The following is a 25561-nucleotide window of genomic DNA, read 5'->3' as shown; positions in this document are numbered from 1 at the left end:
TGGCAGGTATCGGCCACAATTAAAAACCAATCAGGCAAAGAAATCTGCAAATTTTCGGAAAATTTTAGATCCTGGAGACAGGGGAAAAAAACCAAAACAAACAACGAACAGTGCAGAGTAAAAGAAAAAAAAAAGTATACATTTCTTTTAGCACAAAAACAAACTCTTCCATCCAATGAAAAAGTTAACATTCAGAGTAAAGGCAAAATACTGTTTTAACACATTCATGCCAGCATGATCAATTAAAAATATTTGTAGTATCTTCTTACAAAGTACTCTGAAGCACTAATTAATACATAAAGGTCCAAGGCAACAACCAAAGAATTATGCAGTCTTTTCTCTATACTCCATTTTAAAGTTATTTACACAGTATTAGTTTATTCAGCTCAGCATAGCCACTCAAAGCTTTAAAACTCAACAAATCACCAGATGTTCTGCAAGAAGGTGGCCGCAACATGTATTCAAAATACCTTTTCTATATTAATTAAAAGTGATTTTTTAATTAATTAAAAGACTGAAGTGATTTTTTTTTAAAGCAATAAGGAAGATCAGCATGCTTCTAACATGGAAATAAATTTCAGGGAGTGGGAGGAAGATGTTTTTACACACGTTCTAATCAAGCCATAGGTACTCCCAAGGAGTTAGAAAAATCAACATATAAAAATGAATAATCTAAAAGTGTTTTTAGGTTGAAATACAAATTTCAGAACCACCTGTATCATGCCTAAATTATTAAAAGATGTTTTACTGCGCTAAGAGACAGTAACACGATGAAACAATAGCACTTACAAGTATGCTATACATTTTACTGAAAAAACAAATATTTATTTTCAAGTGACTATTTCTTAAACAGTTTGACAAATATTTATGATATTCAAAAATAATAACTCTTAGGTAAAGCTCATACCTGTACCATGGATAAATAAAGTTTTCCAGCACCAACTCAAGCACCTGAGCAAAACAAAGACAACTACATTACAACATAGTTTACTGTAAATCCATGTTAGAAAAGCTAAAAACATACCACCTTTCAAAACTCATAGAACATAATTGTTACATCATAGAACTTTAATGTATAAACATGTACATTGTGATCCTATGGTGAGATAAATCATTTTGCATAGTAATCAACATACAGCACAAAATGATGATTTCATCAGATATCAACATGAAACAGCTGCCACTAGTACTATCCACAACATGAAGCACAGTGCATTAGTCATTCTCTTAGGTGAATGCTATGAAAAATGTCATCTTACCTCAAACAGCCCTTCCCAAATTTTTCAGATCAGTTCCCCTTCTTTTCTGATATAGCGTGAAATGTCCCACAGGCACAGCTACCTATCCTACACTTACACACATCCCTTTTTATTCTAACCTCTGCCTTTTCCAGCTCTCCCCCACCAAAGTGAGACAGTCAATCCTTTGATTTGTGAGCTCACCGCTCACAAAGAAAGCAAAAGGAGAATCCTAAAAATCACAGAATCACAGAATTGTTTGGGTTGGAAGGGATCTTAAAAAGATCATCTAGTTCCAACACACCTTCATGGACAGGGACACCTCCCATGAGACCATGTTGCTCAAAGCCTCATCCAACCTGGCCTTGAACACTGCCAGGGATGGGGCAGCCACAACTACTCTGAGCAACCTGTGCCAGCGCCTCACAACTCCTAGGAAAGCCATTCTCATTTCTACACATCCTGTACCACAGCATTCAACAGAGCCTGCCTTATGGTCCAGCCATCTCCTGAAGTCCCAACTACAGCAATTCCTGAAGTCCTTGTCCTACATGGATCCTCGTGGCTTTTCCCCTCCTGTTCCTAGCCCCTGCATATCCCACCTACATGGATCTCTGTAGAGCATAATTTCCACCCTTTTCATCAAATCCATTCCTCACAGGTCAAGCCTGTGGTTGCCTTTTCCATGACAGAAACCCTAGGTTAATCAGGAAGAACCAGTGCTGTTGCACACATATGCCCTGGTTCAGCTTAGCTTTAAACATTACAGAAGGAAGGGAGGCACAGGAGGTGACAGTCCCTGTTCAGTCAAAGGGCTGCCACCACCATATACACAAGGTGTACTGCTCATCCTTGCACTATGATAAGCAGAAAAAAAACCACCCAAACTTCTAAGAGGAAGAGAAAATGTCTGACAGTGTGAAGAAACAAAAACATGAGAAAAGATACAATGAAGTTTTCTTGAGATTTCTCCTCCTTCACTATAACCCAAGACGTCATCTGTACCACCTTCTCTTGTCATAACCTATCCCTTAATCAGCCATTGCTTTAGAGATCAGTTTGTCCCCAACAGCATCAATGCTGGTCAGGGTAGTAAGACAGAATACATATGCTGCTCTGTGAGGCTGCTGCGCCGTATTCTACAGAAAGAAAGGTTTTGCAAAAGACGCCACTGTGTTCAAAGAAAAATGCCAAATCTGTTTGAAAGGCAAGCTGAATGCAACAGCTGATGTTCAAGTGTCATTTATGAGAGTAAGTATTATTCTTCCTATAAGATTTGCTGCTGCACTCATTCATACTGCATGCAAGAATTAAGAATTATTAAATTTATACTGTTTTTAGCCTTTGATCTACTCATGATTATGAAAGCACACTCACTAAAATGCATACCATGGCCTTTTTAGTTCCTCTCAGTTCTTCAGATTTCAGTAGCTGATGCTACTCTCTATTTCTGTTTTTACTACTAATATCGCCTATTCAAATTTAAGATGATCCTCTCTCTTTTGCAGTTGTTCCATTTCAGTGATTTTTCCTCACTTTGTTTTTAAGGGTGAAGGAAAAATTTTGTTCCTTTACCTTCTCTCTCTGAAGGAATGTTTTCCAGTCTGGGATACCTTCAGATGTCTGTATTGTGGACCACACAAAGTCAACATCTTTTCTCCTACCCCTATGTGCTATAGCAGTAATAGATCTTGAAACTGTAACATCATCGTGTGTTCATGATGGATGGGTAAGATAGATGTTGTGTCACAGCCTCCTCCAAAAACACACTCCCATTCCCCCCTCCAAAAAAATAAAACCCAAAAAAACAAAACAACTAAACACCTCAATTCTTAGATTTCCATTAAAAGCAGACTGGCAGGGTAGAGATAGATGAAAACAGACGCTTTACTTCCCAGTACAGAAGAGATCAAAAAATCCTAGGGAATCTTCTTTGGAAGTTAATCTTCAGACAACAGGAGGGAGATGAGATCCAGCTCCAGTCAGCAAACACAGACCACTGGCCTTAAGAGCAATAGATCAGACTACTCAAAAAACTTTCCCTAATGCCTTCCATAGCAGTGCCCCTACCTAAACCACCAATTTACTCCATAGAAATCTCAGCCTTGTCACAGGTACCGCAACTTTTATTCTCTCACAGTTTCTAACAAAATAAACCTCTTTCAGGGCTCAAACTGCAGACTCTTACCAGAAAAAGGCCTTTCAAAAGCAAAGGCCTGCAGAAAAACCCCATACTGTGCATCTATAAAAGGATCCCTTTTCATTTTTCCTCCACTCTTGCTATGTGCCTCCCCATCAAGAGTAATGACAGGAGACCACCTTCCACTTGGAGTGACAAGTGCATTTGGACTCCAAGCACAAGACAGTGTACTCCAAAAGAGTATAATGCACTCCTCTTAGAAGACTTTCCTTTACCCATCATACTACTTTGGAACTGAAAGCCTGTCTATCAGGCTTCCAGCGCATGTGCCACTGCTAACGTAACTTTTCATCTACAGTCCAGAGGCATTGTTTCCAACAGTGAGAGATCTTGCTCTTACTGCTAAAGCCAAACATGTATGGTTCTGAGAATCATCTTCCTGTGGTTATTAAATCAGCAAGAAAAGCAGGAGAGATACAAGACCTGATGATGCACCCCATTCCAGACAGGGTCTCCTTGAGATTCAGCCCGTGACTTTAGTAACCGACTTCCAGTTGAACCATTCTGCAGACTTGCCAGTTTCTCTTTTTATCTACTGTTTCCATAGACACATAAGGGCTTTATGATAATGCTTCCACAGGACAATGTCACGCAGATAATCCCACAAGCCTAAGACTCAGAGGCAGCATGCAGAAAGACAAACAACTAACTTAAAATGCACTTGCATTGTGCAGTCCACATACGAGAGGTCAAGATCCTACTTTCAGAGGTCAAGTCCTGCTATCAGAGGTCAAGACACATTTGACTAGAATTCAAGTTCTCTATATAGCTTTCATAAAAAATGTCTTGATCTTAGAGACACAGAAAGCAGTGCTTATTTGCACATTTACTAAACACATAGCATGACAGAGGCAGTTATGTATGATGCTCCATTACACCAAGGTGCTGTAGTGAAGCTCAGAGAGCTACAGTGTGAAACCATCCATACTGCAAAATACAAATACTCCAAGAATAACAGGCAATTGACTGCCAGTAACTGGAGTTCAAGGTCCATACAGTTTTCCCATGAACCCTATGAGTCTTCCAGACTGTATCAGTGTGATTCCGTAAGTCAGGCAAAAAAAAAACCTATCACATCACCCACTGCACTTCAAAGCACTATTTCGCAGGATGCATGTACCCACTTCCATTCTAGCAAGACCAACGACATTATTCATGCTCAACTGCTCACACTGTGCACACATGCCAACAGAATAGATGGGACATCTCAAAGAATGACAGCTAATGACAAGCAATTTCCTTGTCTGTAAAGTATTATTCTCCAGATTTAAACATAAACGATGAGTCATTTAATTTAAAACCTATTTTTCAATCATTCTGCAAAATGACAGGTTCTACTATGTCTGAGGAGCTTTGAACTGGCAAGCGATTACAAGCATAAAACCAAACGCAGCACGTAGCAATATAAGCAGCAGCTGATGACAAGAACAAAGAGAAGTTATTTTCTAGCATGCACTATAACACTGCAAGCTAGTCAGTCTTTGCTGCCGAGACAAGCTTTCTGTGGACTGTCATAGAACAGAACCCAATTGTCAGGAAAAGGAACTGTAGTGCTGAGTAATGAATGGTTCAGTTGCAGGTCGTAACTCCCAGGCCGAATTAGATTGGAAAGGAGGAAGAATTGGGTAAGTAAATGACAAAGACTACTTTAAAAGCCTTAAAAGGCAGTACAGGTAGATAGCTGAGACCACTTCCTGATGGCAAAACAAGCAATTTCCAACAAGAAAGCTACCATGCTGCTGAAAGAGTTCAGGACTGGCAAAGAGCACATTCAAACAGTAACTGATTTCTTGTCATGCATTTGTCCATTTTGTACTTTTAGAAGAGAGAGAAGGGGGAAAGAAAAAAAATCTGGTCCCATAATCAAGTTAAGAATTTAAGAAAAATTTGAGATCAACAGCCACTGGAAACAAAATTCTACTTAGGTCACTGCACTATTTTTGTGCAGGATACAGCCCAAACTATGAAATATTGATAGATGCATGGTTGAGGCAGTTTACAGTTCAACTATAGTAATAAATATAAATGGATAGGGGAGTCCAAGCACAGGTTTTTCTTATTGTTCTAAACCATGTACAGCAGCTAGATAACCAAACAAGACTGCAAAAGATTAAGAATTTGCCATCAATGAAACAAACTACCATCACAATCCAAGAGAGAAAAAGTGGTTTGTGACAAAAAAGGTGGATTTCTTCTGATTTGAGTGTGTATTGAACTATTCCGTAAGCACTTGAAAATACAAGCTTAAAGACTATACAACTGATTCAGATTAGAAACATTTAGAAATGAGAACATTGCCAAAATTCTTTAGCCTGCAAAGGAAGAACTAGAAAAACTAATCCAGAGTTTAAAAATCCCATAAATATTCCAAGGACTTGTAGAATTTGCTTTCCAAAAGTGGGTTGCACTCCGTTAGAATCTCATTAATCTTAATTCAGTTCTCACTGTATCAGCTTCCCTCTACTGAAAAACTAACCCACAAAAGAAAATAAGATCAGTCTCTCCTCCCAACCCAAAGCAAGCTATCCAATTCCAGGCACACGTTACACACTGCATCCTCAGAGCAGAGCGAGATGCTCAGTGTGGGCAGAACCCTTGTTACCCTTTTAACCAGTACAGAAAAGTTGCACTGGGAAAAAACACAATGAGATTTCTCATTTCAAACAGTATCCTACATAGGTGAAAAGAGTGGCTCAAACAAACTGCTTGTCTGTGTCTATCAAAGATGATTACTCTGGTTCAGTGCTCGAGGAAGTAAGCAACAGCAATCAAATATGAAATGCCAAATGTGCAGCAACACATTTTAAGTATCAGTCTTAGAAGATAACTATGGTATCTACTCAAATATCTTATGAATAACATACTACAAAGAATGTTTTTAGCATTAAATTCCTATTTAAGCTAAACAGGAAAATTTCCAGTTCTTCAGCATTTACCACATCCTTTGATAAACTTACAACTATTTGCTGCCCCAAATTCTAAAATTACTACACACATAGAAGCATTTATTTTTACATTCTATTATTAAAACAACAGGTTTAAAAAGATAAGCCTACTGAAATTATATTCAGCAATGCTGTTATTTTAATACACTTAGTCCAAACTTCTTTAAAAAAAAATTAAAAGATTAAGTAATTTTAAAACAATAACTGTTTGGTTCTGAAACTGCAGAAGTCACTACATTAAGTTAAAGCACGTCAAGAAGTCGTTATCTGTGTTTTTTAAAAACATTCAACTGTCCATCTCACCCTTCCCTTAAGGCTTTCATTCTTTTGCTACTCTTGCTGTGGGCAAATCATCTCTTAACCTCCACTTCAACAAACTAAGCAGGATGAAATCCTTAACTTTTTGAGAATCAGACATGTTCAATTACAACTGTTCTTTCCTATATACTTCCCAGTTTACATAAATGTTTATTCTGTGTTCTAGGGATACTACTACAGCAACAGTCACATCTGTGATAACAAATACTCCATCTTGCCTCTCTGCTCCCAGCATATATTCTTTCAATTTGACTTTTACAGGAACAAGTTAACATATACGCGAAGTACACCTGAATTAGCTACTGAACCAGAAGCAATATGTCTAAGAGATATGTAATAAAAACTCACTGTATTTCAATGTACTAAAGAAATGCTACAGCAATTACCTCCGAGAGCGATGCATCCACCTTGGAAGACACTTTCAGATCCAGCCATGGCTGATAGTTTTCGAGAAGCAAAGTAGGTCTGTAGGAGAGGATGGAAAAGTTGATGTAACAATACTTCATCAAGAGTTTCCTACTGCTTTGTGCAAAATGTAAGAAATACTAAGCTTACCGGCGCCACATATTTAATTTACCTGTGCCTCTTGCATTTGACCTTGCCACATACAGCACAACTGTGACCATGGGGAAATAGCTCTGGCAGTTCTAATTGCTAAGAGAAGACATTTGGACAAGTTTACGTTCTTCAAAATGATGACTCATTTAATACACTGACATTTGTGAACTTCCTTTTAGAGCATAAAATTACACAGAACTGAAGAGCATAAAGAAAAAGTTGTTCTCCAAGCAGGAAAATTGAGGTAATAAGGCACGGTATGAGAGACAATTGAATCAAACAGAAAAGTCGCTTCCATTAGAAGTTTGAATAGACAGATTCCCTTTCACACCTCCAGTCATCTCCCCGAACATCAGCTGGTCTAGCAAGAGAGCAGCTGCTTTCTCTACAACACCTGCCTCACTCATAGCCTTGAAGTATTGTAACTGTAGCATTTTTAGCCCTGTAAAATGGTTTCATGTAGAATTTCAAGTTTGAAAACAGCAATTTCATTTGGGAAAGTTGTTTATTTTTTAATTTGACAGGCAGTACTACTTAGAGAAGTTTCACCACAATCAGCAAACAAGACTTAGCACTGGCTTGCCAAAGAAAGAGCATCTTTATAAAAGAAAAAGCCTCAATAAAAAAGCATACAACTACATAATTTTTCAGCTACTTAATACTCAAATGCCAAAGCTCAAAAATCAGCGAAGCAGAAAACAACATCCATGAACCCTCCCAACAGGCTTTACAGCCATATATAGGTTTGATAGGGCTATGTAAAACGTATGAATAAAAAGTCTTAGTCATTCTGCATTTGCTACAAAACACCTCTCAGATGAAAGATACGAGCTGCATCAATGTATAATATGTCAGAAAGCTCCTGGAATTACGCATTCTTTCTAAATATAAAGAAAGCAGAATGCTGACAGACATTTACCTTGGGTTTATATTTTATCGTAAAAAGAATATTGGGCAGCAGGGAATCCGGTCCCAACGAGCAGTAGAAGGTAACGACACCAGCCACGAACGACCAGAAGATCATTAAAACATGAAGATACCTCACAAACAAACAGGAAGGCAACATTACTGCATGACAGGGTTCCTGGGCCCGGCTGCCCGCCCCGGCGCTCCCGGTTACCGGTTGAGGAGAAGGGTGGCGGCGCCCAGCCCTAGGAGAAGGCAGCAGAAGAGCGGATACTGCCGGCAGGTCTCCCGCAGCACCTCGGCCCCCCGCGCCCGCTGCCGAAGCCGCTCGCCGGCCGCCTGCACCCAGCGCATCACGGCCGCAGCCCGGCGCGGCGCCGGATCCACACCCGGCGCAGGGGCCGGCCGCATCTCCACGCTTCCGGTCCCGGAGGCACGTGACCGCCGACACGTGACGCGGGCGAAAGGCGGGGCTGCTGCGGCCGCGTTGTCGGAAGGGGGTGAGTGAGGTGACCCTGCCCCCTGGGCCATAGGGCGCGGTGCGGCTGCCGCGATGAGCGCTCCTTGGCCCTCCGCACGCCTCGCACCCCAGCTCGGCCAGGTCTGGACGGGGCGGCTTCTCCTCCCTAAAGCCGGAACGATACAACGCCTGCGGCCAGCCTCTGCTGGTCACGGGCGGGAAAGGAGGAGGAGAGACGGGGAGCGGAGGAGGACCGAGCAGCCGGGTCCCGGAGAGAAGCTGCCGGCAGCCCTCGGTGACGTGCTCGGATGGCATTTAGAGCTCTGTGTAACATACTGTGCTAAGCCTTCGAAATAGAAGATCTCTGATGACAGAAAGCTTACCTAGTTATAAATACTTAGGTTACGGACAACAGGGGCTCCTAGTGCTGGGCAGCTAGAAACTGCTTCATCTGATTAAATGCTCTATATTTAGCTGATGACTGAGCCAAGAAATTTAGTGACTGGGACATTAAAACCATATAAATGTCTCTCAACACTTTGTAATTACTTGTAAAGAAAAAGAACAGGTTAGGAAACATGACCCCCTCCTTAACAACTATCCAAGCTTAAGACATTGAAAACAAACTAAACCTGGAATGTAGTTTATTGCTAGCAAGAACAATTTAAAGCCAACTTCCCATGAATAACTGCCTTCAGGTACAGAGCAAGTCACAAGCTTTCAAACTGTTTGACTATATTCAGCAACTGTTACTCAGTCTTGGGAAGCTCAAAGTTATGCAAATATGACATTACGTGTTAAGGGAAAATCAGTGCTCCAGAGAATTGTCTCTGGTTTTGAGCTCTTGAGAAGTTGCTGTTCCCTTACTCATTTGCACTAGGCCCCACAGAGATACGTCTTGGCAAAGGCTATGTGAGAGCATATGAAATACTTCTGTTCAGAAGAGCCGTGTTTACAAGTCTCCAGCAAAAACCCCACACAATAATGCTATTAAGGAAAATTCAGTATTTGGAAGGTGAGTCAGGATCTAGAAATTGAAAGCTGAGAATAGCTTTAAGAACCTTTGCTCAGATGTTTTCTCACTTTGTGCAACACTTCCCTTGACCTCTCTAACAGGTGAAATGCTGCAGTTTGACTTCAGTATGTTGACCTTTTTCAGAGAGCCTGGCAAAAGCCCAGGGTCAGCTTGAATTTCTTTAAGAGCATCTGCACAGTATTACTTCATGTTAGCCCATGTGTTTTCTGTTAGGAAATTAACCAAACAAATAAGGTGCATACATACAGCAAATCTCCATCCAGTGTAGCCAGAGGAAATTACTTTTCCTTAGAAGATGCATTTTTTTGCTACCTGCTTATTTTATCTTCAGCTATACTGCTTGTGATTTTTAGTCATCTACTTTGCAGTGTTTCTAATAAGGAATAACTTTGAAAAATGTGTAATTCTTAAAATAATTCATTATATGTCTGTAACATAGGAAGTAACTTGCACAGCAAACTGGCAAGAACAGAATTCAAACTTCTGCTTCCATTTCCATTCTTTACTCTGGGTAGAGTTTAATTTGTAGCTTCACTGTCAGGGTTATGTTTGTTTAAAGTAAAATCGCCACATTCACATTTGGCACTAATTGTACCTTACCATCTGAGAAGCTGTGTGATTTCCTGAAATTCACAGATCACCTCTGCTGGGCAGACACTACAACAACCTGCTTTATCCCATCCTGCTCTGCTAGAGACAGCTGTGTTGGCATTGCCCATCCCCTTCTGACTACTTAGGTTGTTCTGCTACATCTGAGGTTTGTCTTCCAACCTAAGCAAGCATGGAAGAACAAAAGGGAGATACAACAGGCAGCTTTTCAAAATTTTCTTGACCTTATGTGAGAAATAGTTTGCCCATTCCCCAGTAACAGCCAGTCTTTTTCTCTTCACGTAAGTTCTTGGGAAGATTCTCTAGTTAACTAGCAAACTGAAGGGGAAAACATGCATCTGGAGCTGAGCTCTGAAGCAGCATGGCCAGGACTGAGTTGTTCTGGAAAGCTAGATTTTATTACAACATTGAAAATTTAAAAGGATCTTTCACTTCATCATGGAAGCAGTCTTATGGATTATTTTTAATAGTAACAGAGGATTGTGTATTCTAGCATTCAGAAATATACTAGTGCAGATTTTCAATGTAAAATTAAATGCTACAGTCGTTAGCTGAATAATACCAGTCATAAGACTAAGATTCTGTTTAGCAAAGTGCTTGGGTTTTTTTTTTTTTAGCTTAAAAAGCCATGCTTGTTTCAGTAAACCAGGCAGTGAACAATAATAGAGATTCTTATCTGCAAAGTCAGCAAGTCAGCTTCTGTTCTTCTCAACGCATTAGAGGGTTACCGTTTTCATGGATGCAGTTGTCCAGGTTAACTTACATAATGTAATCAGTCCTTTACATTTGCCCAACGAGGAATTAATTCTCCTATATAAATTATTCCCCACAAGTCTCTCACCACTTTTGTAGGCCCCTTCCAGAAGCTTAAATAGAAGGCTTCATATTAACCTTTAACTTCAGCCACTTAGCAGAAAACTTAATGGAAAATTCATTTTAAGTATTTAGCAAATAGGTAAGCTTAAATGAAAAAAAAAAAAGGTGAAACTGAAGTTGGTGACTCAGATCCCAAGAAAATTCAGCATTAGTGGGCATTTTAGACTGGACAATTTTAAGTTCAAAACTACAGGGCATCCATCAACAGTTACCGGTTTCAGTCTAATTCAGTTGTACACAAAAAACATAAGTGAAAATTGAAATTTTGCAGTGCTTCTTGGCCTTTCTGTATTAAAGGAAACGTGAAAACTTGGGAGTAGGGGCTGACCACTTGATTAACATTTCTGGTTTGCTTTGGGTTGGAGGGTAATTATTTGTGTCTGTTGACACAAATGAGTTAATAAACTGCTAATCTGACAATTTTAGGCATTTGGGCATCAGCTCCCTATACCAGCTGCATAGACCTGTACTCATGAGCTTTATGGGAATGTGTGCTGCCAGTGGATGGTGCATATCCAATTTGCTTCCTGGACCACCACATTACGGACCATAAATTGACTCTCAGTACTACAAGATCAAAGCATAGATGAGGAAATTTTAACCTGAGGAAAAGTACCTGCTGGATACACTGACAAGAACTTTGGCTTTCCAGAGAAAATCCCCACCCCAGTTGTCTCCTAGAAGAATCTAGGAGGTGCTCCAGAACACTAAGGAGCAAGGTGGAAGGGAGAAATTGTTTATAAAACGATGGGTAACATACTTCTGAAAAGATCACTGGTTTCCACAACTGCAGGGGAAATGAACTGCCAACTGACATTACACCGTTTCAAAGTTGTGTTGTTTGGTTAGCAACAGATTCATCAGGCAACTGAAATTGAAGGGGTGGGGCTAAGGGGTTTCAGGTATAACAGGGCACTCAAAATTCATGATTATTTTCCTCCCTAAGGTACTGTAAAATACAATTCAATAGGAAAACCTGAAAACTCCTACCAGATTGTGTTTAGGACTAAAGCCATAAAGTCACTGACTGGTGCCAGCCAACATAAAGACTTGCAAGGGTAAAAGGCAGGGAGGCTGTTTTGGTAAGGAAGTTAAAGAACCCACTTTGAGTGTAACTCTTTCCAGAGGGACAGTTCAGTATACCCAAAAGGAACCATGCTGGGCAAACAGTGATGTACTGTTAGAATTTCAGCGGGACAACCAAAACAGGTCCATTTGGGAAAATACCATTGGCATGAAGGGGAAACAAAGCCAAGCAATGTGCTTGAGGCAGTTTTGACTTGAGGAGCTTGTAACTCTCAAGGAGGAAGTACAAAGGGCCAAAGCAACAGCAGTATATATACAGAGCTTTTCTTCAAGTTGTTTACATGAAAAGGATTTTTTTGTATACATTCCTTCACAGACTCGATACTGAGAGAATTGGGAGATGAAAATAATTTGTCCTGTCCAAACTACAGTTTAGGGGACATTAAAAGAGAAAGATAAAGAGCAGAAAGTTGCAAGGTGAGTGTACAAGATTATTACTGACAGTAAGAAATAGTGGCCTGCAAAAGTGAACAGCAAAAAGCACCACTAAGGAATATGCATGAAGAGGCACAAAACCTTTATAGAAGACACTGGAAAAATGCTTAAAGAAATGAATATTGGGTTTGTGGCAACATCTGACAAAGGTATAGTCTATGGAAATCTTATTTTAGTTCACCTAAGTGAAAAATAAGCTCTCTGGATATGTATCTTAATGGAGTATTGAGGTAACTGAACTGGTCAGTATATACAGGGAAAAGAGCTGGAAAACTTAATTCCTTCCAAAAACCTAGGTTAATCTGGGAGGGAAAAAAAAAAAAAATACAAACAACCCCAAACCATGTTAATTTGTAAGAAAAAGGAGCTGTACCAATGCAAATAGGTAAAACAATGCTATAGCCATACTTAAGAGCTAAGACTCAATGAAAATCAAGCCATTCATGTACTAGGAGGGTAAAGAAAATGCTGCCCTGGATACACATTTTATGAAAACAGGTGTATCAGGTCCTGAGGGGCATTTCCACTGACCAGCTTTGAGGTCAATGGGGGACATTTTCAAGTAGGGAGTTAGAGGAGGAATTTAAGCCTTGTTCCCTTGTTTCAGCTGAACTGAGGATTGTCAAGAAAATCCTTTCAACATGTTTCTGTTAAATCATTGCAAACTGTTGCAGAACCTATGCCTCATAACTATGATGAGGCCTGGAGAACTTAAAGGTAGTGTAAGTTTTTCATCACAGATACTTGGTGGATTTGTAGAAGAGCTGTATTGGGTCAGCAAGTCTTCAACTAGGTGAGCATTCTGTTTGTGATGACAGCCACCAGGGAGCACATACTTAGGAAAAAGTTGTAAAGGCATAAACAATAATATAATACTACTTTCCTGGAACATCCTTTGATTCACAATCTTGGGGATATCCAAAAAAAGAATTTTTCTGCTAGGTTTCAAGCTGCTTTTTGAACAGTCATGAAGTTTTAACACTCATAAAATCATTCAACAAGGAGTTCCACTACTTATTTACATTTGTATGAGTGAAGATGCAGCTCTCCATTCACATTTCATTTAATATTTTACAAAGAGATGGTGAAAAATCATTCTCTACTCAATGCACTTGCTGCTTATCATTTTAGCAAAATACTTTGGCCACTTGAGCAGTCTTTCCCAAAACTAAGATTCCTACTCCAATGAATTATTTTTCACTTTTGTACCTTTTATCATCTTTGTTGTTCTCAATATCCTTTTCCAATTTTATTACATACTTTGTTTTGTAGTGCTGGAGTAGGAAACAGCTGTAACAGGGGAAACAAAACTGTTCAACAAAATAGTATTCCAAATGACTTTTATTAGTAGAACTAGTGCCTTCCTTAAACTGTTCCTTCACTATTTTTGCACCCCCTCAGTGTAATTTGACAATTTAGCCCATAAAGATTTATGATCCTTTTTAACTCATTTAGACACAACTTTCGCAGTTTGGTGGATTCTTTTCCACCTCACTGAAAAAAAAAAAAAAAAGCAAAACCAAACAAAACCCAACAGCCACAGTGGAAAAAAAAAAAAATAAAAATCCCAATCTGAAGTCTTCACATGCTGAGGAAATTCTAATCAACACACAGAACTTGTCAAAAGTGGGGAAAACATTAACTAAAGGCTGCTGTTGTAAGCCAGCTTGTATCAGAGAAAACTTCCTACCAATAAGAACATGTCCATTGTAGGTGCTGATAATGACCATGTAAGCCCAAAGTGATGAGATCCGTGGGGATTTTTTGGTGACTGGCATGCTGGTATGCTGACAGCCATTGCTTTAGCTTCTGTGGATACAGCAGTAAATGCCTTGAGTGCTTTTGTCAGGTCAGAATCCCATAGAGATATTTTTAGTTCGAGCAACCAGTTTCTCTGACTACAAAGTACGTAAAAGCAGTATAGGGTAAAAGTCAAGTAACATTAATTATCACCCTCAAGACATTATTTGTGCTTTAGTTAAGTCTTCCGTCAAATGCTTTACAGAAATTTTTATAGAACCAATTGTATAACCAGGATATTGTTTTGTTTACCATTGTTGGCTGAGGATGTATGGAATCAATCTGACACTTTCCTCTAAGTGATATACACCAAACCCAGGCATTTTCAGAATGATTAAAGAGAAAATAAAAAGCAATAGGACATAAATATCTGTTACATTTCCCTCGCAAGAATATTGAATATACAACAAAAGCAAAAAGATCAATTAATGTTGACAGGCAGAATGCATGTGACAATGCTATAAGACAGCCTGAAGAGAGGGCTGTTTCTCCTCAGATGCAAGGATGAGTTCGGAGACTTTCTGAACCATGTAGACAGCTTGCCCATGTTGCTTATTTTGCGGTGAAGCTCCACTACAAAAGGAGTAAGAATTTTAATGAGAGAATTTAAGAAGAGGGGCTCAGTACCAAGCTCTGCAAGGCCAGACTTCCTTACAGCTCATAGCTGATCAGTGCCATATTTATCAGACAGCTGCCTCCAAGTTTCTGAAAGTTCTGCCAAACCCTTTTCCCTGCCCCCCAAATGCTGGCCTATTTAATAGAAAAATGATGTATTATTATATACTACTTCACCTCTAGCACTGGCATTAATGGTGCTTCTGTAGAAGATTCTTCCACAGGCCTATGAGCAGACATACCTTGGCAGGACAGAAAGCCACAGTCTCTCTTCCAGAGTAGCGAAGAACTGTTACTTGGGATTCCTCCAGATGTCCTACAAATGCAGTTCCTGGTTATGTGCATGCTTGCCACTTACACTTAGTTTTCCCTAAAGTGTCTTTGGGGAGTGGAGAGTGCATGCTTAGGCAGGTAAGAGGACTCTTAGCTGTCTGGAAAGCGCACAAACTGTGTAACTGAGAAACAAAGAATATTTGGAAGACTTAGGCAGTTTCTGTGAAACTCCATTAAAGTTTTGCTTTGCTTTTTATTTTCTGTTTCATTTAACTAGTATTCTGCCTAGGAAAGGCATTGGAACTAGTATGATGTGATATTAACACTATTATTCTAAAACTTCCTAAATCAGTTTGATTTGACTGGATAACTTGCTACTACATAAGCTACTTGGCATATATGTTTTTCTACAGAAGTACAAAAAACTCCCACTTTTAAATGCTAGGCATTAAGATTTCCCTCTTTCACAGAAAGAGACATAAAGGCTATATTAATAAAAAGGCATTTAAATACTAAAATCAGCTTACCATCTTTCTGATCAAACTGTAAGAAATAACATTTTCTTCCCCTTCAGAAATTTTGAGTCCTTCAGTCTAATCTTGAGTTTGAGGTATTTAGGTCCAGTTTGTAGTAATCTCTCTCCCCCTCTGCCCCCAAAATTACAGATGAAGATGATGGTCTTTGTGGTTTCAACACATTCACATAAGATAGTGTGTAACACAACACACAGAACTAGGAGGTCTCAGATAAACCTCAACTTGGCGTCAGTGCCATTCTGATACAAGAAGGAAGATTTTTTTTTCCTCCTTGAGAAAGTAGATTTTGCTTCAGAACATACCAAAATGGAAAAAGAATTCTCTAGTATCATCCACATTCCAAGTGGCTTATGTACGAGTCTCATTACCATTATTTATCTCAACAAGTAGGAAGTTCTGGTCACCATTCTGCTTGGACATAAAGAAACACAAATCAAGTACTATGACCTATCACCATATCATGGTGTGTTCTGTATGTCCAGTGTGTTTCTGGGGTCTGTTATAGTCAGGAAACTTGGAATACCAGTCAGACTCAATTCTGAAAAGCCCATGTATCTGGTGTTCTCCTGGACCACAAATGGTGGGGAGCCATAGCCAAGCTCGTCATTTTCCCTTTTAGTTATTTGTCAGGTTGGAAGGAAAAGTCAAGCTACCTACAGAGTGATGGTTCACTCTTCTTCCCAGAAGCCGAAGAGCAATAGTTAAAAGCCAGAAGAAAGGAACAAAATTGAAAACACCAATTATCTGGAGGAACGGTTTTCACAGTGAGGAGACATGGAGTTAGTGCCTTCAGTCTGAGATGTCTTAGTTCAAAGCTGCCCACCTGAGTTTCACCAAGAACTCTTCAGAGTTCTCCATCAGATGCTCACTTCACATTCTACAGTCAGGAATATTCCCACCTCCCACTGAGTCTTCAGGGATATGGCTCCCCATGCTCACCTGCAGAGAAAATAACTTCTCCCCACTGAAAGCTGTCTATGAAAATAAGTACTTCTCTATATATACTAGAATAAAATACAAAGCTGTACCTATGCCTGACCCTCTTAACTCTGTAAGAAAATCTGGCAAATTCAAATCCTGGTAAGTGTATTCTACCTTGCCACATTCCTTCAGCCTTTTGCATTTGACAGCCTTAGAATAAAATTCCTTTTGTTCACAAAGTGTACTTTCTCGTATTAAGGCATGTAAGTTCTAGCCTAGACTTGAGGAAATGTTGAATATCTTCAAGTTAGCAACCTTCATACCACCTCTCACCACTTTCTTATCCCTCAAGGTCCCAGCTGTCCAAGTACATACTGTTCATTGCAAGTACATTCACTTCTGAGCACATGAAGACCACCTCCAGTGTAGAGTATGCCTATTTAGGCTACCTGCACCACCAGCTCTCTAATGAAAAGTCCTAGCCTAATGCCAAGGAACTATCTGCCACTTCTCTCTCCCAGGATGCTGGGCATGTAGCGCATTCCTTTCCAGAAGAAACCCCCCCCCAACTCTGTACAAGAAGCTGGTGCACTTGGCAGCTATGTGGGCCCCATCCTGAATCTAAACTCTGCAATGAAGCTTCCGAGTTGGCACTGATTCACCCCAGCTTTACAAATAACACTTATTATGCCTTTTTTCCCCTGCATTAAGAGACATTTAAGACTCTACACGCAAGCTTTGCAATGAACACTGCATTCCCTTCAAGCATCACTCAATTAGAAGACTCATCATTAAAAGCAGTTTTTCTCAACTATCCTACCTTTGCACACCCTTTAAGGGATTATTAAGGGCAGTGAGTGGCAACATGTTATACCAGTAAAAAGAGATGAAAGAACTCCTCACCTGTACTGAAAAAAAGGGCCCATCTTTGGGACACATGTAATCAAGTATTCAAGACTGGCTCTGGCTTTCTTGGGGCTGAAATTATTTTAGTTCATCACTTCAAAACTGCAGGTTTACAATCAGCAGCTCTAGGATATCGCCCCTCAGAACAGGACATCTGAAATAGCAGCATTAGGCATAGTAACAGGAGATTTATTTCCTCCACCATTTTTGTATTTTGCTGTGTTCAGAATCTCCTCCCTTTACAGGGACACTTCCAGACAGCTTTCTTCTGAAATTTCTACCAAGATAAAGTGGCCCTAATGATTAAGACAGCCAGGACAAGATCTTCTTACCTTCTGAAATGTAATCCGAGGACCCTGTGTTTTCGACCTGATGTTTGTTGAATCTGGGCAAGAGGCATCACCTGACATTCCCTTCACATCACTCTGTGGCTGCTAGATGGTGCCTGGCTTACAGTGTACCTACCTTTTGCAGGAAAAGGACAGACTGATTAGTAGCAGGAAAGATCCTACAAAGCTGTTAACACAGCTAAATAAAAGTTATCTATGTTCTGGTTTCCCAGGTTGCTTCCCTGGCTATTCTGCCCCTAGCCCTAAGACTACAAGTTTGCAGGAATGTAGAGTTCAGGCATATTTAAGAGCCACCTTGTGCCTACAGGTAAATGATTTCCCAACTGTTCCCTCTCCGTACATTTTCTCAGAGAACAAGAATATGCTTTCATAAAAGCCTTCCCAAGTGAGGAATGTTTGTGATTCCATCACTTCTAGGTCAAAATTTTAAATAAAGGCAAACACTTCTTAGTAGTTCTCTGAGGAGGAACTTCCCTGGTTGTCAACACCACTTTAAAAAACAAAAGGTATTTACAGAAGACTCTGTAGGTTTTCCTTTTCATGGGGATACTTTTTGCCCTTCAAGATGTCCAAGTTAAGACATGTCTGTTCTTTTTTAAACTGAACTTTAAACACAGTTCATTTGTGAAACCTGAAATCTCTTCACATCATTCTTAAAATGCAACTGTTAGGCATAAGTTCCGCTACTGCTGCCTTCATTTCACTTGCCCCGTATCTAAGAATTCAACACCTATCACCTATTTAACCTACATGTCCTTAGTTGCATATTAACATCCTCTCCTAAATACCTTTAGGAAACAGGGAAGAGAGAGTGCTGTGTTGTGATGAGGTTTTTTCCCCAGTATATGCATTTTTGCTAGATACAGGGATTCCAAGACAGATTATCTCTTTAACAGCGGGGCTTCTTTTCAGAGTCAAGTATGCCCCTTTAAGCCGTGTGCAGAATTTGAACTTTAGATGTTCTCCTTCATGTATTAAAGGATAAAAAGGTTGCTTCTAAAGGACTTAGAAATTTAAGAGATGCTTAAAACACACTATGCATGACTGTCTCTTGTTCTTCCAGAGACTACAAAAATCAGAGCGGATCATGATCTACCTGCAGCTGTACTGGAGTTACTGTCCTTGTTGCTTTTTACTAACTCCACAGTAAACTACTGGAGCATTTTAGCATACTTCAGTACCAAATAATCTGCTTTAGCACAGGCCATCACTGAAGGTAGTTTGAGCTAACCTTGCCAAGATATGACCACTACCTGATTTACCTCAATGTCATTTGTACCTGTATAGTACATCTTACTGCACCTCAAAGCACATTACAAACTGTATCCCAAAGCTTAGATGTCAACATTTTTTCACCATTCATCTGTATATTCCTCCTGGTTCAGTACTCGATAAAAGCAGTACTCTTTCTAAAGAATGTTACAATGAGGGCAATAAACTGTCATTAGAAAAAATAATGAAAAACATAATGAAAGAAGGCAATAAAAGAGGCATAACGAAACAAAGCAGCAAAGATCATTCAGCTACATGAGCCCAGCTTCCATTGTACTCACTGCTAAAGCTTAAAGCCAACTAAAACTTGTGGTACCTTCAGGACTTCCTGTGACAGAATTTACAACATTCCCCCTGCCCTGCCCTACTTTATATTCAAGTCTGTTCTTCCATTAGCATGAAACCTGCAGCAGTTTTCAGTTGCAAATTCTGACACATTTATCAGCAGACATGCTCTAGTTTTCTTCAAAGCATCCCACTAATTCAAAAGCAAGTGTAAACTAACATGCTTCCGTGGAAGTGTAGGTAACATGAACAGAGGACTGCTTTACTAGACTAGTTAATGTTACATACTGGTCACTTCTTGTGAAAATACAACTCACATACACACCAGTGATTGCCACTGGAGGTTTGTCTTCTGCTAAATAAAAAAAAAAAAAAATAATAAAAAAAAGTATTAATTTAAGCACACATACAAAGCTAAAAAAAAAAAAACAACAACAAAACAAACAACAAAACAAAACTGCAGAAAACCGTGGACTGGAAACAGGTTATCTTATTAGAACAACTATTTGTAGTGAAAGAAAAAAACTGCACTATCCAAAGGAAGTCTCTGACCACAGCCTGAAACAGGGAAACAGGAGCAGTCCCTTAATAGCCACTTCAGCGTTTTCAGACGCAGGGACTAGGCATTTGTATCTGCCATCTCAAGTGCTGTAATATTAAAGATAAAAATCACCTTTCAACTATAATACATCTGCATTATGAAACGGATTATTATTTATTTTAGGCTAGCTCTCACCAGTGTTTTGTAATAGAGGAGTTTCATTCTTAAGTATGCTGAACTGCAGCTTAAGAAAAATCCTCAATTATTAAACAGGGCATCTATAAAATTGCCTGTGTTGAATTATCACAGAGGAAGCTTTTTAATCCCAAATTAGCTACATGTAATAATACAGTTCTTAAATAACCACTACTAGGAACAGAATTAGGTGCATTCTTCATCCTACTAGAGAGGAAAAACATTCCCAGCTGAAAATGTTAGATGGCAGAACAATACTGAAACACTATACGTGGAACCAGGAACTCAGAACCTAATATATTTAGTTCCTGGCTTTCAATGACTGACTGTGTTAATGGAAAATCCCTTAAGCTACGATTGCTAAGCCACCAATTCAAAAGTATTTAAAAATTAATTATCTATGAAGCATTCCTGAGACTTTCAGATCTAACGTATTTAACGGTACTGGATTACACTGAACAGATTACACCCAACATTCACTTAGCACTGAAGTGGACACATTAAAACTGGAGAGTTACAACCCACAACCTCCCTAGTAACTGCAGATAAGGAATCAATTAAACAGCCTGCTGAAGTTAGGATTTTAGGTACCGAAAGTCATTTAAGTACTAAAATGTCTATTTTTACTTACCATTATCTTCTGTGCAGTCAAATGGCATAGGTTATTCTACTGGCTGTGTAGCAGAGCTAAGAATGCATTTCATAACTGCCTTAGTGCAAAGAAAATAAGCGTTAAGATTCAAATATCTTTCTACATGTTAGTGACCAGAACAAGTAAAATGTGTCGAGCTAACTGTGCAAAGATTGTGAACTCTCAGCATTAATGACCCAAACACATCCTTCTCAGACTAGAGGGAATCCATATTTCTGACACTGCAAGTTTTACCTAAATGACTGTCAAAAACCAAGGGCTGATTTTGGAGCAGACACTAATGTCCATGAACAAAACAACTCTTGGAACTAAAATCTATCTTTGATTTAAATTTTAAAAATTCAAGCCATACTTAATGACTCATTACTTACATACCATCATAACATGTCTGTGTCTTCTAGACTGTACAGGTGCTTTTTTCTTCCCCTTTTTATTGAAAAAAAACCAAAACCAACACCAAACACACCACACCCCCACACCCCCCCCCGCAAAACCAAAAGCTTTTACCAGGTACCTGGAAATCTGACCATCTAACACAACTCTCATGAAGACAGCTTTAATGTCACCCAACATTTCCAGCTGAGCTCTGCTGTGTGCAACATCTACTCAAGAGCTGCCCATTTAAAAGTATTTCTCTTTGTAGAAAAAAACAGTAACCAGGTAGACACTGGCAAGAAAAATATGACAAAAGACAACTGCCCCTCTTGTCCAAATTCCAAGTAAGCTAACAAGATTGGGGTGAGGTTTTTTTTTTTTTGAAAAGTGCCACTAGGACTATCTATTGTAACAGTCAAAGCAAAGGAGCACCAGAGAAAAGTCACTCTTTTATCCTGTGGACTTCAGAACACAAGTAAATGTAATTAAACATCTGTAAAGCACTGACTAGATGACATGTCACTATCAGTATCCCAGAAGAAGTTTAACATCAGAGCTTCCTTTATGTCTGTTTGCACTAGATGCCTGTAAAGTAACACTGATTTATTCCTTCTCCCCCCACTAACCCTATTAAGGATCAAGGAATCTTCAGCTCGACTTCCTCTCCTGCTGCCACATACCATTTTTATCTGACAGAGCAAATGACAAAGTACAATCTGCTGTCTCCTCTGCCCAACTAATGCAACCAGCTACCCCCAGCCAAGAGATGTCATGTGCTAGAGTTAATTCAGGAAGACACTCACCAAAGACAGACTTTCATGTCCATCACAGCCAGTCTTTAAATTGGGATTCATAAGCTTTAGCCTGTGAACAAACTCAAGCTCCAACTCTACCATTCTCAGAACTCTACATTATAAAGAGTTCTGCCCCATTGCCTTCTTCAAAGTATTGCTGTTCCATTTTAAACAATTAACATTTTCCACCAAGTTTTCACTAACAGAAGTGAGGGAGTAACAGTCTTATTTTTGTAGAATGTATCGATTTGAACACACTTTTCATGGAAATGTTGTATGTGTTTATGTCTCCATGCCATTCAGTTTTATTTCTTATAATAAAAAGTCTCCCCTCACTGGTGAATGGAACCACTGAAATAACTGTTAGGCTGAACAGAAAAGTTAAGCCTCTGAAGAATTATCAAAGGCACAAGAGAAGAAATTGCAGCCATACATAACATTTTTATCCTGAAATATTAGGTTGGAAATCCTACCTTTGGAAAAGGCTACAGCTATTTCACACTATGTCATACCCTTTACCCCCAGGAAGGGAATTATTATTCCTTATTTTAGATTCAAGGCAGTATTTAGGTAAGAGTTTTACAACACAGAAAATCAGAAACTGGTCTCAGTATCTGTAATAACAGCCTTCCTCCAAAAGTAAAAACAAACTTGAGTTCCAAGTTGTAACAAATCTCCTCTTTAACTTATAAAAAAATAATAAAAATTACACAGTTGTATATCCTATAGGAAATCCTTCAAGCAAAAAATGAGTATTAAAACGAGCATTAATTTTAAAAGCTGTGTATTGGAGTGTTTATAAACCAGAAGTGTTAAGCAGCAGCAATTATTGATTTCTTATTAAATTCAACTAGACTTCAAATTTAGGAACAAATTACAAACCACTGTGGAGCTATGCCAGCTTAAACTAAAACCTTTGCAGGTGTTTCAGTAAAGAAAGCCTCCTATGAGAATAAACAGAGGCAGCATAATACATTAAGACAACATTGCCTTCAACATGCCAGAAACACCTGTGTATTTGATGTCCATTTGTCACCAAAGCACTCCATAGGAGATTATTGCTGTAGAACATTTCAAGTTTACCAACACCCAGTGCAAGCAAACTGACGTTCTATATATGCACTTGCCCATTCTCACTAGTATTTCCACTTAGTAATGAAAGCTTTTCTTTACACAACCAGATTTAAAGCTTTGAAAATAACTTTTTTTTTTGTTTTTAGGGTTTTTTCCACACTAATAATCACCACATGCAATTTTGTTTTCTGATCATTTTGCTAAAAAACTGCACCAATATCAGAACAGTGCAAATCATATTTAATTTTAAAAGTTATAATGGCTTGAGTTCATAATTAGGGGGAACACTGTCAAGATCTTGATATTTTGCTCACTCACCATTGCTTGCATTCCATTAAAAATGCTTTCCTGTCAATTTTACCTTTTTCTTTTTTAGCAAGCTTTTTAGAGTTGAAATTTAGGATGTGATCCACAATTTCAACACGTGGTGCCTTAACAGCAACGTTTTTATGCAATTCTATCAACTGTTATAGTTCCATAAATATATTATCCCCTTTCTCCCTACAACACATTTCCACCTTAAGTCATTAGCACTTGTGATCCCACAAACATTTTAAGTCTTTCAGCAATGGAGAGATTTCAAGATTAGTAAATATGAGGACTTCCCCTCTCCTACAACCCCCAATGCTTTCATTTTATAGCAAGTCCAAATTCAGTTTCCACATCTTGACAGTGTTCCTTATAAAACCATATGACAGTAAAAGTGCCAGTAGGCATGGCAACCTCTTTAAAGGGAGCATTTAAACTCCTTGACACTGGGAATGCCAGCACCAAGGATTACATTGAAATTCAAAATTATACTTAAGGCTACAATCAGCAAACTCACTTTTGTAAGCCTAATGTTTTATCGCTAGATTTGAAAATTCAGAAGCTAATGCAACTGTGTATTTCAATGCTCAAAATTTGAGGAAAAAAGTTACTTCTCTTTAGCAAGGGCAGTATATCAAACTGTGGTAGCAAAAATCTCTTACGTATTGGCTACTCATTCCACCATCAGTTGCTTACTCTTAAAGTTCAAAACTGGCAAGGCACATTTACATATTCCAATGAATATTTGACAATTTTAGATTACACTTCATGTCCCAGCTATCCCAGTAATTGACATACAACATACTAAAATGGTTTATTAAGATAACAAAAAAAAAATCAATTAATGTGAAACATACAGGCTATTGGCAACCACTATTCTAAAAATTATGTAAATACAAGTAAACATACTGAAATGTGTGCGATTCTAAGTTTTTAACCAGAAGACCTCTGTACTAACACACATTTATATTAATGACACATAAAAAAAATAAAAACTTTATTACAAAAATAAGTTACACTCGCCTCCAGCTTACAGTATAAAACAATTTTATTTGCAGGAATGCAAAATGATTGTTTGCCATGAGCATTTTCAACATATGACATGTCTAATTTTGTTAAAATTTGCATTTACTGGGGGAACTGGTGTGTATAAAACCTTAATTAGGTATAAGCTTCAATTTTCATTGTGGTGCCTATGGGTATGTAGTATAACTGCAGTATCCCTTTGGGTAGGGGGTTAAGGGAAGCTCTTTCTGCCAAGTCCAAAGAAAGACTTAATTTTATCTACTTTTACCTATACGAAGTTGGACTTGGCAAGGTTATTTTGTTTTTGCTTCGTCTTTTTTAAGGGTGGTTCAATAGAGGATGCTTCACCACTGAACACTCACTGTCATCAAGGTGCTTTAGAAAATTAAAAACATAGCACAAATGATTGTACTCTACTCTACTCTACAGGTTATCATGATCTGCGTAAGAGAAATGGAAAGCTGATCCACATGTTTTTACAGTGATCAGCAGTAAGAAATGCACTAATGAAAACATACCTTTTATCTAAAAAGCTAAACTACAGCCATATGCTATTCTATGATTTATGAAAAACTTCAAAATATCCAAATGTCAGGCTTCACTGTACAGTTGTCAGTTTTAGTCTGACCTTTTATAAAGGGACACTGCAGTATTTAGTACAAGTTGCTGATGCACTTTTTTTGAACATCTGATGTCTTACAAAAGTAACATCTTGCTAAACTATTATACATCCAAATAACTACAATATCTGAAGAAGCAAGGCTGCTTTTTCAGCCACAAAATACGACAAAAGCAAGGCCTGTTATGATGGTCATGAGGAAGTCTTACAAAGCCTCTGGAACTAAAGGCAACTAAGAATGTTACATTTGGTATATTATAATCTTACCCTCATATCATATTAAACAAGCCTTGCTTTTATCTACAAAGATTTTCTATGTACAGTACAGACAGGGTATAGTTCAATCCTCTG

General features: G+C 38.8%; 2 protein-coding genes across 6 annotated transcripts in view; both read right to left on the bottom strand.

Moving 5' to 3' along the window:
• SNX14 (sorting nexin 14) overlaps positions 1–8539 on the bottom strand; it is a 57659-nt gene extending 49120 nt beyond the window's left edge. For both annotated transcript variants that reach the window (XM_061460349.1, XM_061460350.1), the window contains exons 1-5: positions 8380–8539; positions 8179–8299; positions 7279–7355; positions 7088–7166; positions 908–951 (exon numbers count right to left, since the gene is read on the bottom strand). In XM_061460349.1, coding sequence (XP_061316333.1) covers positions 908–951; positions 7088–7166; positions 7279–7355; positions 8179–8299; positions 8380–8519 — 461 coding nt within the window. In that variant the 5' untranslated portion in view covers positions 8520–8539. The remainder of the gene's footprint in view (positions 1–907; positions 952–7087; positions 7167–7278; positions 7356–8178; positions 8300–8379) is intronic.
• A 14410-nt stretch (positions 8540–22949) lies between these two features.
• SYNCRIP (synaptotagmin binding cytoplasmic RNA interacting protein) overlaps positions 22950–25561 on the bottom strand; it is a 48279-nt gene continuing 45667 nt past the window's right edge. For all 4 annotated transcript variants that reach the window (XM_061460343.1, XM_061460344.1, XM_061460346.1 and 1 more), the window contains exon 12: positions 22950–25561. This exon is cut by the window's right edge. The gene's annotated coding sequence lies outside the window, so the exon portion shown is untranslated.

The sequence above is a fragment of the Pezoporus flaviventris genome, unplaced genomic scaffold, assembly GCF_033815535.1.
Source record: "Pezoporus flaviventris isolate CSIRO_AGI_PZ_B2104156 unplaced genomic scaffold, CSIRO_AGI_Pfla_v1 ptg000031l, whole genome shotgun sequence".
Taxonomy (NCBI): domain Eukaryota; kingdom Metazoa; phylum Chordata; class Aves; order Psittaciformes; family Psittacidae; genus Pezoporus; species Pezoporus flaviventris.
This window is presented reverse-complemented; position numbering and strand designations above follow the sequence as displayed.